At 41.7% G+C, this 15,287-nt stretch overlaps 1 protein-coding gene across 14 annotated transcripts in view; it reads left to right on the top strand.

Moving 5' to 3' along the window:
• Nucleotides 1-15,287, top strand: part of Chd7 (chromodomain helicase DNA binding protein 7) — a 180,720-nt gene that overhangs the window by 158,101 nt on the left and 7,332 nt on the right. For 13 of the 14 annotated variants that reach the window (XM_074068628.1, XM_074068629.1, XM_074068634.1 and 10 more), the window contains 13 exons: nt 97-296; nt 447-606; nt 4,725-4,814; nt 5,257-5,360; nt 6,715-6,844; nt 7,201-7,273; nt 7,427-7,484; nt 8,306-8,534; nt 8,786-8,994; nt 9,113-9,784; nt 10,873-11,033; nt 12,473-12,700; nt 13,317-13,760. In XM_074068628.1, the coding sequence (XP_073924729.1) occupies nt 97-296; nt 447-606; nt 4,725-4,814; nt 5,257-5,360; nt 6,715-6,844; nt 7,201-7,273; nt 7,427-7,484; nt 8,306-8,534; nt 8,786-8,994; nt 9,113-9,784; nt 10,873-11,033; nt 12,473-12,700; nt 13,317-13,760 (2,758 nt within the window). The remainder of the gene's footprint in view (nt 1-96; nt 297-446; nt 607-4,724; nt 4,815-5,256; nt 5,361-6,714; nt 6,845-7,200; nt 7,274-7,426; nt 7,485-8,305; nt 8,535-8,785; nt 8,995-9,112; nt 9,785-10,872; nt 11,034-12,472; nt 12,701-13,316; nt 13,761-15,287) is intronic. The other variant, XM_074068633.1, reaches the window with a different exon arrangement.

The raw sequence follows: 15,287 nt of genomic DNA, 5'->3' as shown, positions 1-15,287 counted from the left end.
TGTTTTGACATGGGATTTCCCACTGCTGGTACCTGACTGTTAAGATAAAGCTCCACATCACAATCAGAGGCTCCATGCTAGTTATTTGCTTTTTAGCTGGGGCCGGTGGACAGACATCCTGTCCCATGGACGCTACAAACGTCAACTCACCGAGCAAGATGTGGAAACCATCTGCAGAACCATCCTTGTGTACTGTCTCAACCATTACAGAGGGGATGAGAACATCAAAAGTTTCATCTGGGATCTGATCACGCCCACAGCTGATGGCCAGACACGAGCTTTAGTCAATCATTCTGGTAGGTCTATTTCATGTTTTCAGTGATTCCCAGCCACAGAGAGCCACTGAAACTTCTAATAAAAGAGATGCAGTATAGAGTCTGTGTTACACTATCTGCCTCTGACACTGTAACATGCTTCTGTGATGATGATGATGATGGTGCTTCCAGGTCTGTCAGCCCCAGTGCCAAGGGGAAGGAAAGGGAAGAAGGTGAAAGCCCAGAGCACACAGCCTGTGGTGCAGGATGCTGACTGGTTGGCCAGCTGCAACCCCGATGCCCTGTTCCAGGAGGACAGCTATAAGAAGCACCTGAAGCACCACTGCAACAAGTACGTCTCTAGGGATGGAGCAGAGCCTGGTCCCGGCCAGTGTTGGGTGGGGTGCAATGGTTCATGCCTATAGTCCCAGCTACTTAGGAGGTGGAGATTGGGAGAATCATAGTCTGAGGCTGGCTTTGGGCAAAAATGTGAGCCCCTATCTGAAAAATAAAGTAAAAAAGGGCTGGGAGTGTGGGTCAAGGCTAAGAGTGCTGGGCCTAGCAAGCACAGGACCTTGAGTTTAAACTTGGTAGTTACTGTCTCCTTGTTGTCCTTGTAACATGATGCCAAGTTACAGAAGAGCACACCTTCAGGTGACTGATTATTTATTAAATGATGAAAACAAGTCATATACATTCTATTTTAGCCATTTCTGAGTGAGCAAATTCATTGGCATTAATTACAGTCACAATGCCCCTGTACTCATCACCACTATCCATTGCCTCTTTCACCCCCCAAAATTGCAGCACTGTACCCTGCTTCCTGCCCCTTCCCATGTCTGGCAACCACCAGTCTACTTAACTTGTCCATTATAGGTAACTCGTAAGTGGAATCTCATGATACTTAGCCTCCTGTTTCTGGTTTATGTCACTCAGCATTGTGATTTCAAGATTCCAGTTCATCCATATTGTAGTATATATTAAAATTTGATTCTTTTTGAAAATGGCTGAATATTATTCCTTTGTGTGTCACATTTTTTTAATCCATTCATCTGTTAGTGAACACTTGAGTTCTTTCCATCTTTATCTGTTGTGAATAAGCTGCTGTTGAAATTATACATGACTGATTTTTAGCCAATATTTATGTGGTAGAAAATTATGGTTAGTTTTATATGACTCCAACTTCAACTGACTGCTTCTAGGCAGGAGACTGGGCAGTACAGTATTTTTGCTTTAATAATATCTCAGTTGCTGGATCCTATTGACATAGAATAATATTCTTTACCTTTATTTCCAGAAACTCATAAGTAACTGAAGAATACTGAAGCTAAATTTATCTCCTAGTTTAGTACTCTTGTTAACTCTGTACATGTACTGATGGTTGCCTTGTTCTCAGTTTTAGTAGTACAAACAGCCATGCTGCCGAACAGTGAGCATAATCAGGTCCCCAGCTTGGTGTGACCTTGGGAAAGTTACTCATTTCTTGTGAATCAAATGGAGTTTGGCAGCAAGATCTCAACTGGATGAAGCAGGATATAAATAAATACATATTTTTATTTTAAAAAGTAGCAACAAAAATCTGAGCACATGATACTGGCAGTGTGCCAAGTGCTTTGTTTTATTTGTGGTGCTAGGGATCCAACACAGGGCCTCGTACAATGCTAGGCAAGTACTCTGCCTCTGAGCCATGTCACTACCCCTTCTTTTGAGACAAGGTCTTGCTATGTTGCCCAGGCTTGTCCCAATTTCCTGGGCTCAAGTGATCCCTCTTGCCCTAGCCTCCCAAGTAGCAGGAGTTATAGTCTTGTGCCACTGCTCCCTAAGTAGTGCTATTTTAACCTCACTTAACTGACAAGGAAACTGAGTCTCAAACTAGGTAACTTCCAAAGATCTCAGTGAGGAAAGGTCAAAACAGGTGTGTGCAGTGCTCTCACCACTGTGCTTCCCTGCCTACCACACCTCAGAAGTCTCCTTCCTGCTGGGGGCTTTATGAGGCTTCCAAAAGACTCTTCACAACCATTACTTCAAACCATTTGGTGTCTCAGAAACTTGTTTCTGTTGTGCCATAATGTTTTTTCTCCTAAAATCCCTCCCCACTTATAGCTATTAGAAAATTTGTCTGTCCTTGTGGTTTATGTCAGCTGTGTGTCAGTAGCCTTCAGTGTTCTGGATTCAAACAAAGGAAGTGAAGTGGTTTTGTGTGGGAACAATGGCTCCTGTTCCCGGATGTCAGTGTGGTGGTGGTGGTTTTCAATTTCCATTCTGCTGTCAGCACAGACTTCCATAAGTGGTGCCCTCCCTAGTTAGTACATGAGCAGTCACTAGGATTCTTCATATTCTGCCATTCAGTCTCAAAAGAAGACTGTTCTTGCCTTCTAGCTCATCTCTTAGAAGAAATGAGTGATCCAGTTTTCCTTTCCCAGTAGACTATGCCTTGAGATTACATCTTATCAGATCTAAATATAGGAAAGGTTGATGTGAAGGTAGAAAAATGACCCAATTGAGGGCCATCCTAGAAAATTACTAGCTACTTCTCTTCACAAGTTTGAAGGTCATGAGAGACCAAAATGGGGTGAAAGTTGAGTGCTGGGCTGGAGGCTGGTCCAGAAAACTCTCTAGTGGGACAGCTGCAGGAATGTGGATAAGGCTTGAGGTCTTGTTAACAGTTGTGTCTGCCTGCCTCACAGAGTACGAACTCCCTAGGACCAGTGGCCATGTCCAGGCCATCCTTTCTCCTCGGAGTGGCTGGCTGGCATGATACATTCCACAGGAGTACGCCACTTGCCAGTGGCATCTGATGAAATGAGAGTTTCCACATAAACTAAAGGATGAAATGAGAGTTTCCACATAAACTAAAACTACTCCTGAAGTAGAAATGTTTGTCTTTTACCAAAAGGAAGAGAAACCATTAGGCTGCCTGCCCCTATATCAGGTTTCGCTGTGAAAAGTAAGAATCCAGCCATAGGTGGAGCCTATTTCTTTTGAAACTACCCTTTCTGAGCTGCTTCTTTAAGTAGAAGTTGGCCTGCAAATTCTTCTCTAACTAGAGGAGAAACAAGGTGCTAACCATGCTGTCACTGTTCCTTTGTTGGTTTGGTGTGGCAAGGTCACTGGTTTAATCTTGTATGTTAACAAAATAAAGAAATTTATAAAATAAAAAGGCATTATCCAGAAAAACAGACTGCTTACTTTGGCATCTATTGAGATATTTGCAGCCTCACACTTAGCTCATCCAGAACCTGTGTTGGCCATGAGTAGACTCTTGTGGGAAGAAAGAAGATGTGTCGCAGCATATTTATTTATGTCTGGTCAGGAATAGTCTGTTTTGGTGAAGCTGCCCCTAGTTGTCATTTTGATGTTTTAAAAAGGATGGTTGTACATCCTGAGAGACAATATGATGTGGAGTTAGAAGACCTAGTTCTGAGTGCTCATGCTCCGATTTATAACTTGTCTCCTGTTACCAGCTGTTTTCACATTTGGAAAATGGAAATTATAACTTGCCCTGTTTGATCATAGGGATGAACAAGTATATTTAAATGCCATATATTGGTTGTATAAAGTGTTATGCAAGTATGTGATGAGATTTTTCAGCTAGGGAAATAGCACTGGAATCCTTAATGCATACTGTGAGCTGTCCAGCAGGGATAGGCCAGGTGGATTCTATTGAGAGAATTATGTTTCAGCCATTGAGGAAGTCCAAGCAGGATTGAAAATCTGCTTCGTAGATAATTCTGAAAAAAAATTTTTTAATGGGTTCCTTGTAAATGATGAAGAATGTCAGTGAATTGGAAACATTTTAATCTTGTAATGTTTTATTATCATTTTTAAGCTACAACTTAGATTCCCAGGTAATCTAAACTAGGAATAGAAATGTTTACTGTTCCCTGAGAAGAGGACCCACCTCCTACCCCACCCCATTACCATCTTCCTTTCTCAGAAGCAAAGTTGTATAATCTGAAAAACCTGACATTCCATATTGAAGGTTTATTGTAAGGTAGTAAAACCAGATTTTATATCTCGTTTATTCCTACAACTTCTGATGTGCTTCCAAAAATGGTATTAAGGCAGCAGCTGAGGAAATTTTATGAGATAATGAAGCAGAACAGTTACTGAAAGCCATCTGCTCAGTTGTTTACAAACTTGCTCCAATACTTCAGAGGCAATGGTAGGGTACGTGTCTAAACTTCACAAGCTGCACTAGGTAGAACTAAATGAAGTGCGCCTGGGCTGGGCTGAGCACGGTCCCTCTCTGTGCAGCATGAGCGGTTGCCAGGCAGGCTGTTGGAAGCCAGCAGAAAGCACCACACAGAGGTGATTATGTGCCACCATCTGTCACGCTTCAAGCCTACCATACAGCATGGCTAATCAGCCTTGGCAGGATGATGGATGAACAGCAGCAGCTGCCAAAAGCCACTGTTGGCAAACAGTCCTGAAGTTAAGAACTTTTTCCCCCTCTGTCTTCCTCTCCAGGGTCCTGCTGCGTGTCCGCATGCTGTACTACCTAAGACAAGAAGTGATAGGAGACCAGGCGGATAAGATCCTAGAGGGTGCTGACTCAAGGTTGGTGCAAGTACACATTTGTTCTGTGCCTCCATAAGGTAATCCAGGTAGTTGGAAAACATTGTGGGCTGTTTCAGAGACTTCACAAACCATTAGTACTAGCTCACCTCCTTTGCATCTTGAATGCAAGTGTTTGTCCTCTGAGCTTGGAGATGTGATGAGAATCAGGAAAAGGCTGTTTGTATATAAAAAGGTGTGAACTAAATTACTGGTATTCTGAGGTGACTTTTACAATGTGACAAAGTTCATTTCTGGCCATGGTGGAGAACGACCAATGTATATCCTTTCTTTCACCTTCACTGGTTCCTCCCCACCATGCTTACATATTTATTGTCAGGGAGAGGGCATGTGAGTGCATTTATAGTGTTCACTACTGGGAATAAGAATTCTTTTTAACACTAGAATGTCTTTTAAATACTGTTTAAACCATTGTCTTTTTTAGTGAAGCAGATGTGTGGATCCCTGAACCTTTCCATGCTGAAGTTCCTACAGATTGGTGGGATAAGGAAGCAGATAAATCCCTCTTAATTGGAGTGTTCAAACATGGTAAGTGATGTTCTATTTGAGTACATCTTGACTGTATGGCTTTGTCGTTATTTAGAACTCTTTGCAAACTCCTTTCCAAAGTCATAATATTAATGAGGATAGTTCCAAAGGACTCTTGGCGCCTACCATTTTTCTGTACTAAAAATCTAATATGAACTGTAAATATCAGATGCTGTTTTTGAATGTTTGTTGAGTATTTGAGAAGAAAACATTTCTTTCTTGGCTGTAAATAGAACCCAAACCATATTTGTTTCAATAATAGCCAAGTTGTGCTATACCTCTCCCTAAACTTTGCTTCCAGCCGGCTTCCCTCGCTAACTCTGCCAGGCAGTGTCAGAGTGGACGGTGGGCTTAACCTCTGCTATTAATCTGTACAAGTGCCTCCTGGGCTTTGTTCCAAGCAATATTTCACAAATGTCAGTGCTGAGGACTCGCCGCTCCCCCGAGTGGGATGCAGCCTTGTTAACTTTGAAAGGCTGGGGATGCAGAACTGGCATGATATATACAGTGAGCGATTCCTGATTATAATCCCAATTCTCTGGAGGTCGTGGAGGTATTCTCAGCAGCCCAGCCTGACTAAAGGGGAGAATGATGGCTTATAAAACCTTTCATGATTGCAGTTTGGCTTGCGGCTCTACAGCAGTTAGGAGCAGTGTGTTGTAGCACATATCCTAATTGAATTGTGCTGTTCTGCCTATGTACTGCAGCCACATTTTGTGAGCTCTGCCTCAAAATCATTTTCCCGCAGTGCACTGTTGGGATCTGCCATTTTCCATCTAGTCAACTTGGGCAGTCAAAAAGCAAATTACAGTTTGAAAACCATAGAGGGAACAGTGTCATCTTACTGACATGCATCATCCTAAACCTAATAAGACAGGTTCGCTGGCCTTATGTATACGGGGATTTTTCAGCTAGCCATGTGAGCTCCTACAGGACCAAAACTATTCAAGGAGGATGGGGGGTAGACTTAGAGTACCCCTGCAGAGGTCATAAAGGAACATTACGAAGCCTTTTAAATGTCAAGCAAAATTAGATCTTGGAAAAAATAGGATCAGAAATTCTTCCAGGTATCCTGCAATTATTCTGAACCTGTTTTTGTATTTGTATTTGTGGTAATTCTGCTAGTATCCCTGAAGTGTAACTTGTCCCCCTCCCCCAACAAACTTCCCTAGAATGAGCATTCTGTAGGAATGAAATCTAAATCTAAAGTGAAATCTATTCAGTTCAACATAGATGAGAGTCTTTTTTCTGAGAAACGAACTTGGTGTGTTGTGGCAGTGCAGTGATTTTGACAGTGACAGGCCCTTTCTTTGTTTCTGTGTTTATCCTCTGTGGACTGGTGGGCATGGCCCAGGCTATGAGAAGTATAACTCCATGAGAGCTGACCCCACACTGTGCTTTCTGGAACGAGTTGGTATGCCTGATGCCAAGGCCATAGCTGCTGAGCAGAGAGGGACAGACATGCTAGCAGATGGTGGTGACGGGTAAGAAGGACATATTAAAATATTAATAAACTTTCTGTCAGTGTCACATCTATTGATTCAATTCTTACGCTGCACTTCACACTGCATTGTCTCCAATTTGAACTTAATCAGTGTTTACTAGTATATTCAAGGTGTATATCATAATAAGTGAACAAAGTAATCTAGGTAACCCAAAACTTACCTCTTCCAAGTGCCATCCCACCTGCAACCAACCCTCTATGGCTGCATGTTTTAAATCCTGATAAGAGTTATTTTTTATATCAAATCCAGAATTAAAAGTAGTATTAGGCAGATTGCTCCTCTTCCCCTCCCCCCACTTACTGGTGTGATTTAAACAAATTTTTTTTTTTAAACAGTGGAGAATTTGATAGAGAAGATGAAGACCCTGAATATAAGCCAACTAGAACACCATTCAAAGATGAAATAGATGTAAGAATTGAGTATATTGGCTTTTACAGTGCCATTAAAGTATTACATGTTTATAAAAGACTTGCTAAACTTTGTAGATAGTGGCCTTATTTTTTAAAAGATAAAACAAAATGAAACCCCAAATTAACATAACTGTTTCTTGCTTTGCTCAAGGAATTTGCAAATTCTCCTCCGGAGGATAAGGAAGAGTCCATGGACTTGCATGCCACAGGTGAGGCCCCAGAATAGCCCATGGAATAGAGCAAATATGTGCTGGGCAGTTCTTGTTTGGGCCACAGGCCTTGGGCCACTCTGTGATGGTGGTGTATCAGAATGTTACTCTTCTGCACTCACCCATCTCTTGTGAACAGTTTAATGCTTATGGCCAATTTTTTTATTGCATTTAATTTCTGTGATAGAATCTATATAGATAGATCTATTTATTTATATTTTTAATTATTTATACATTTATTCATATGTGTATACATTGTTTGGGCCATCTCTCCCCCCGCCCCCCATCTCCACTCCTCCTCCTCCCCCACCCCCCTCACTTCCAGGCAGAAGATAGATCTGTTTATATTCACACTAATTAATTAAAATTTTTTAGCATCTTTGAACTATATTGCAAGCATATATTTCAACTGTTTTGCCATTTGCTGTTTGAAATGTTGCCCATTAAGAATATTGACCTTCTACCTAATGAAAAATCATTATGTGACGATTACATAATTCTTTGTTGTGTTCAAGATTATTATTTTAAGCACATTACAGGAGAGACCCTTACTTATAGTTCATGCTGTATAATATGCTTCTTTATGTAAGACTGATAAATAAACTTGGTTTTCCTCCTTCTAAAGAGTTAAAAAAAGAGTAGTTTGTAAGTTTCATGCTCATAGTTTTATTGTTTATTTATATTTTAAGAACGATGGCACTGAGATACTGTTTCCCACACTGTCATTTGAATCCTAATGAGTCATCTTGTTTTGTTGGAAAATCCTGTGTATTGCAAGATTGCAACAACACTTTTCAAAATTATTTCTTCCACTTCCCCAGGCAAGCACAGTGAGAGTAATGCTGAGTTAGGCCAACTTTACTGGCCTAACACTTCAACCCTGACTACGCGTCTGCGCCGGCTCATTACTGCCTATCAGCGCAGCTATAAAAGGCAACAAATGAGGCAAGAGGCCTTAATGAAGACTGACCGGCGTAGACGGCGGCCTCGGGAGGAAGTGAGAGCGCTAGAGGCGGAAAGGGAAGCTATTATATCTGAGAAACGGCAAAAGTGAGTTTCTTCAGGGTTCACTCAACTCCCCATGTGTTCCCTCCTCTCTGCTCTTCTAGGTCCACAAGAGACCACAGTCACTTCAAAGATAGTGGCCAGCAAAGAAAGGCTCGATGTGTCCAAGGAGTCTTATCTTCCCAAACCCAAATAAGTACTGTGAACACTGGGTCTGGGGAAAGAGAAAAGGAAAGAATCAGCCTTATGCCTTTTTCCCTCTGGTGCAATATGAGCCTATGTATTCTTTCTCACAGGTGGACAAGAAGAGAAGAAGCTGATTTTTACCGTGTGGTGTCCACCTTTGGGGTTATTTTTGACCCCGTGAAACAGCAGTTTGACTGGAACCAATTCCGAGCCTTTGCCAGACTTGACAAAAAGTCTGATGAGAGTTTGGAGAAATACTTCAGCTGCTTTGTGGCCATGTGCAGGCGGGTCTGTCGAATGCCAGCCAAGCCAGACGATGGTAGGTACATTTGCTAGCAACGTTCTGTACTAGATGACACAAGGCAGTGAGAAAGTGTGCAGGTTAAGGTATGTGCTTGGGGCTTTCCCAAGTAAATGCAAGTGCTTCCATGTTACAGAGCCTCCTGACCTCGCCTCCCTGATTGAGCCCATCACAGAGGAACGGGCCTCTAGAACTTTGTACCGCATTGAGCTGCTACGAAAGATCCGTGAGCAGGTCCTGCACCACCCGCAGCTGGGAGAGAGGCTGAAGCTCTGCCAGCCCAGCCTGGATCTTCCCGAGTGGTGGGAGTGTGGAAGGCATGACCGGGACCTACTGGTTGGTGCTGCTAAGCATGGGGTCAGTCGGACAGACTACCACATCCTCAACGACCCCGAGCTGTCCTTCTTAGATGCACATAAAAACTTTGCTCAAAACCGAGGGGCAAGTAACGTCTCTTCCTTGAACCCACTGGCTGTGGGCTTTGGCCAGACTCCTCCAGTTGTCTCATCAGTTCACAGTCACGAAGAGAAGGTACTGGAACAAGTTGAAGGCAAAATAGAAGAGTCTGAAAACTCGACAGCCAAAGAGAGGTCTCAGGGGAAAAATGAGGAAGAAGAAGCTGATGGTGGGGGCAAGGACAGCAAGCAGGAATGTGAGGTGGAGGACAGCTCTGTGAAGAGTGAGCTGAAAGGGGCTGAGGGCAGTGCAGAACCTGGGTCCAAGCCTGTCTCGGAGAAAGGCTCTGAAGAGGACGAAGAAGAAAAGCTGGAGGATGATGATAAGTCGGAGGAGTCATCCCAGCCTGAAGGTAATGCCTGGCTGCTTGGACTATGTCCCAGTCCTTAGTAACTCCCTGTGGGATGCACTGTTGTATTGTCACAGCACACCACAAGTTCTCTTTTCTTTGTTCAGGACTGGGGATTGAACCCTGGGCCTCATGCTTATTAGCCAGCGGCTCTGTCACTGGAACCATGCCCTCAGACCTGTGGTTTATATTTTATTTTTGAGATAGGTCTTGCTAACTTTGTCCAGGCTGACATTGAACTCTAAAGCCTCTACCTTCCTAGTAGCTGAAATTATAGGTGTACACTGCCATGCCCAGTTCTTTTTATTTTTTTAAGAGTAATTAGCATCCACTTTCCTTCTGTGAAAGGATAAATTCCTGTTATGGTTGGATGTATTTTTCCTTCATACTTTACCACACACAAGCATGATATTTCAAACAATGTAAGCTCTAAGAATAGTTATGCATACACATTAACTTCTGGTTTAAGGGTAGAGGTTAACTTCATAGTCGGGTGTCTTAAGAATTCCATGTGATGTTAATTTGGGCAAATCCATGTGAAGAAAGAGTCATTCTCTGAGTAAATACTGTTAATTATTTTAAAGCAAATGATACTGTATTTTGTTTTAATTCAGAAATAAAGAGTAAAAGTAGAATCTGAAAATAAGTTTTTTTTGTCAGATAGATTGCTGTAATTGTTACAAAGTAGAAATAGGGCTCCATTTTGTTACTGACCTGCTGTAGTGGAACCTTCTACGTCATTCAAAACCTTAGACTTAGTCCTGTGCAGAAGGACAGAGGCTCTTTAATCAGAGACGTCGTTGGCTTTCAAGCCTCCACTAAGATTTACTGGCACAGTGCCAGGTGGCTAGTGATGAGACTTCTGTCAGCTTCTGCTTCTTCATCTATAAGGTAAAAACAATACCCCCTGCATTAAAGGGGGCCTTTACAGCCTTTAGATGAAAAGATGTGTAAAAGGTCCTATACCATTCTAGATGTGTGGTAGGTGCTCAATAAAATGGAGTGGTTGGAATTCATATCTGCAATGTTGTCCTTTCTGAACTCTCAGTGATATTTTGGTTGTGAGTAATGCACATTAACTCATTTCTCAGCAGGAGCTGTCTCTAGAGGGAAGAATTTTGATGAAGAAAGCAATGCCTCTATGAGTACTGCTAGGGATGAAACGCGAGATGGATTCTACATGGAGGATGGAGATCCTTCAGTAGCTCAGCTCCTTCATGAAAGAACATTTGCCTTCTCATTTTGGCCTAAGGTTGGCGGGTTTTTGTGGTTTCTGTTGACCAAAAACAAGCAAGGGACAGGAAATCTTTATAACTTGATTTTTCAGATAATTCTAAGGTAAACATTGACACAGTGTAGGAACTGTAGATTTTTCTTATGTTTTAAAAAAGTGATCTTAAAAACAAAAAAGGAAAAAATAAGACAACTACTTTTGTAATAGGATAAGAAAGATAAATAATACTGATCATATCTGGCTCCTTGGAGCATTTTAGATCCATCACCCATGTTGTTCAGTAGAATCTATGACTTACTGTTTCAGTGGATTCATCTATGGATCAAATACAATGTGTGAACCTTTAAAATTGTGTTTAAAAAATTGTTTTTACTCTTAAGCAAGGCTTTCAGATTTAAGATATTTAAAAACCTACTGTATTGTTAACCAAAAAGGATGAGTAGTTGCCCATTTCCAAATGTAGTTATCTATAACCAAAAACAATGGAAATTGCCCTTTTTTTTTTTTTTTTTAGTTAAATAGCCTAATTTTATAATAAGTCCCTGTACCATTTGGGTCTGTCTTTCCAGGGTGGTGAAGTAATCATTCCAATCACCGTAACAGGGTTGTTTGGTTTAAAATGAGCAAGTAGGCTTCTGTCAACTCATCCCCAGGCTGGTCTTCACAGAATTTGTGTAGCTTAGAAAACAAGGTGAAATTTTGAGCTGAAAAGTGTAGTTGTCAATGAGACTTTCTTCCCTTTCTCCATATCCCTTCAGTTCCCCTGTTATACTAATCTCCCTTATTGATTGTAGAAGGGGGTTGCTCAGATCAGTCAAAAGTTTATAGTAGCAGGCATGTCTAATCTATGGAAACTTGTTCTAAGTGCTGTAATTAGAAAATTTTAATGTGCACGCTTCAATGAAATTTGGAGCTCTAATAGGTGGGGAATGAAATTGACATTCATTAGGTGTTCCTACGTTGGTGCCCACTGACAATGCTGAGCTTTATTAATAGTGACGCTAATGAGGTCCCCTTCCTGGGACATAGGGCACTCCTGCCTGTAGATCTGAAGGGCCCAAGCGGTGAGATGCTAAGCTCCGGGTCTCCATTGTCATCTACTGATGCTCACCAGCGGTTCTTGATGGAGTCTGAATGAGAGTTACTTTTAGAATATGAGGTTATTTTGAAGGTGGTGGTTATTTAATATATTTCCTATATAGTCTCAATCTTGATGGTTGAAAAATAGTATTTTTTTTTATTGGAGCTATCTAGGTCCTCCCACCAGAGCAAAACCATTTTGGTGGGTGGTGTTTATTTATCATTTGGCTTTTTACTTTGTTTTCTTTTCTTCTCTGCCACTACTACCAACTAACTGTTAAGCATTGGTGCTCTTTAGCATATTGATGGATTTATTTATCTAGTAATTTTAGCCAGGTCTTTGTTACAATTTCTTGCGACTTTTCTTCTCCCTCCAGGATAGAGTAATGATAAACCGATTAGACAACATCTGTGAAGCAGTGTTGAAAGGCAAATGGCCAGTAAATAGGCGCCAGGTGTTTGATTTCCAGGGCCTCATCCCTGGTTACACACCCACCACTGTGGACAGTCCCCTGCAGAAGAGGAGCTTTGCGGAGCTCTCTCTGGTCGGCCAGGCCAGCATTAGTGGGAGTGAAGACATCACTACTTCTCCTCAGCTGTCAAAGGTGAGTTAGAGCTGTTTATTTTTACAGTTTAAAGCAAAGCTAAGTCATCTGGGTGCCAGTGGCGCATGCCTGTAATCCTAGCTACTCGGGAGGCAGAGATCAGGAGAATCGAGGTTTGAGGCCAGCTGGGCAGATAACTTGTGAGACTTTATCTCAAAAATATCCAATACCAAAAAGGGATGGCAGAGTGACTCAGGTGGTAGAACACCTGCCTAGCAAGCATGAGGCCATGAGGCCCTAAGTTCAAAACCTGGTACCACCAAAAACAAACAAAAAAAAAGCAAAGCTAAGTCTTAACTCAGTTTGGGAGCTTGTGTTTCTTTGCTCCTATTTGTTTTTGTTTGTTTTTGAGATGGGGACTCACTTTGTGACCCAGGCTGACCTCAAACTTCTGGACTCAAGTTATCCTCCTGCCTCCACCTCCCAAGTAGTTGGGGCTACTGATGTGCAGTGCCATGCCTAGCTGACTGGTTTCACTTGGAAATAAGATGGTTGCTTTTTTCCCAGCTCCGGCTACCAGTCTTAAACAATTCCTTAGGCTTCTCGTTTCTTAATTCAAGTGTCATCCCCTGTAGTGGTTATACTCTTGGCTCATTGCAATTATTGTGTTCAATAGGAAGATGCCCTCAACCTCTCTGTCCCTCGTCAGCGACGGAGGAGAAGGAGAAAAATCGAAATCGAGGCCGAAAGAGCTGCCAAGAGGCGAAATCTCATGGAGATGGTTGCTCAGTTGCGAGAGTCTCAGGTGGTCTCAGAAAATGGACAAGAAAAAGTTGTAGATTTATCAAAGGCCTCACGAGAGGCAACAAGTTCTACCTCAAATTTTTCATCTCTTACTTCAAAGTTTATCTTGCCTAATGTCTCGACACCAGTGTCTGATGCCTTTAAGACTCAAATGGAACTGCTCCAAGCAGGCCTTTCACGCACACCCACAAGGCATCTGCTTAATGGCTCCCTAGTGGATGGAGAGCCTCCACTGAAGAGGAGACGGGGCAGGAGGAAAAACGTGGAGGGCCTTGATCTGCTTTTCATGAGCCACAAACGGACGTCATTAAGTGCGGTAAGTTGGGGAGCTCAGTCTCCTGCTTGTGCCCTGCCAGCAGTCAGGGGCCCTACACTGCTGGCAGTGCTAGCCTGTGTTCTCTTAGCAACATAATATTAAAGTTGGCCTCTTCTACCAGAGAAGCAGAATTACAATGAACAGAGTCATGGCTCTGAGCTGGAAAATTGTGTTGATTCCTGATACAGATCGTTTGCCCTGAACCAAGTACAGCTTGACAGTTTATTCTTCCTGAGGTTCTTATATATTGATTGCTCTTGGAAAGATAGCCCAAAACAAAAACATATTTTTCTGAGCCTGGAATTGTTATCTCTGAATTCTTGAGGTGGAAAAAGCTTCTGCTTCTAAAAATATTGATGTTTGGGGCCTAGCATTGATTAGATTAATATAAATGTTTAGTTTCAGATTTAAGATTTTTATTCATGTATAAAAACTAGTGACTGCAAATGCTCTGAACAGCTGCTGGTTTTAAAATTCTGAGCTGCATCTAGTTTAGGTTTGAATGAAATGTGTGGGCCAATGGATTTTTTTACTTTTCCTTTTACAACTTAAAGGAAATGGATGCAATATAATCAAAATAATTCTCTTTCCCTATCTGCCTCAACCATGCCACCCCAAAAAAATGTGCATCTGATGATTAATTGATGACAAGGATTTTACCCCAGAGAACTCGATTACACATGCTGTTTCTTTAAAGGATTATTTAGTACTCGATATTCTGGTCCTATCAATTTGAATCCTAATGGACGTAGTCACACTGGAGCTGGGCCACTGCGAACCTTTCCATGGGCAGCGAGACAGTTTAGAAAACACTACAGTTTGAGATTAAGAGCAGGCAGTTATTTTTTCAGCATGTTTCTCCTTTTCCCATCCTTGTTATCATTTGCCCATTTTCTATTTCTTGAACCTAGAAAAAGCTTAACTAAAAAGGCAGGAAAGGATAGGGTTGAGAAATGACAATAGATCATTCAGTGAAATCTGTGTGCCCCTTGGTGGCTATAAAACAGAAGTATCCAGGCAGTTACGGGTTAACTTTCAAAACTGGTTACTAATACACAAGTCAGAAAACTGGGTATAGTTGTTGATTAGTTGTTGATAGGTGTTTAGACTCTTGTACAAATACTCTTTGTAATGTGTCAGCTGTGACTTAATGTGAGTTCCATAACTTAGAGTGTGTTTTTAGAGGCCTGTCAGTCACTTGTATCACTGGTTTTAGCCTATGTGAAACACTTGGATAGATAAGCACTTTGGTGGATTTTGTTAGCTCAAAAATCTTTTTTACATAAACATCAGAAACTAAACTCAAGACTGACTTTATTCATTTCACTTATTTTAAGCCATCACCAAAAATTTACAGGTACTTGTCTTTTTTCAGAAAAATAGACTTTAGAAGTCACATTTAGCAACCTGGCTTATTTATTTACTTACTTATTTGTTTATTTTGTTGATACTGGTAATTGAACACAGGGCCTCTGGCTTGCTAGGCAAACACTCTACCACTAGAGTCATACACCCAACCTAGAGAAT

The sequence above is a fragment of the Castor canadensis genome, chromosome 3, assembly GCF_047511655.1.
Source record: "Castor canadensis chromosome 3, mCasCan1.hap1v2, whole genome shotgun sequence".
In the NCBI taxonomy this organism is placed as follows: domain Eukaryota; kingdom Metazoa; phylum Chordata; class Mammalia; order Rodentia; family Castoridae; genus Castor; species Castor canadensis.
The sequence above is the reverse complement of the archived record's forward strand: the minus strand, read 5'-3'. Positions and strand labels throughout refer to the sequence as shown.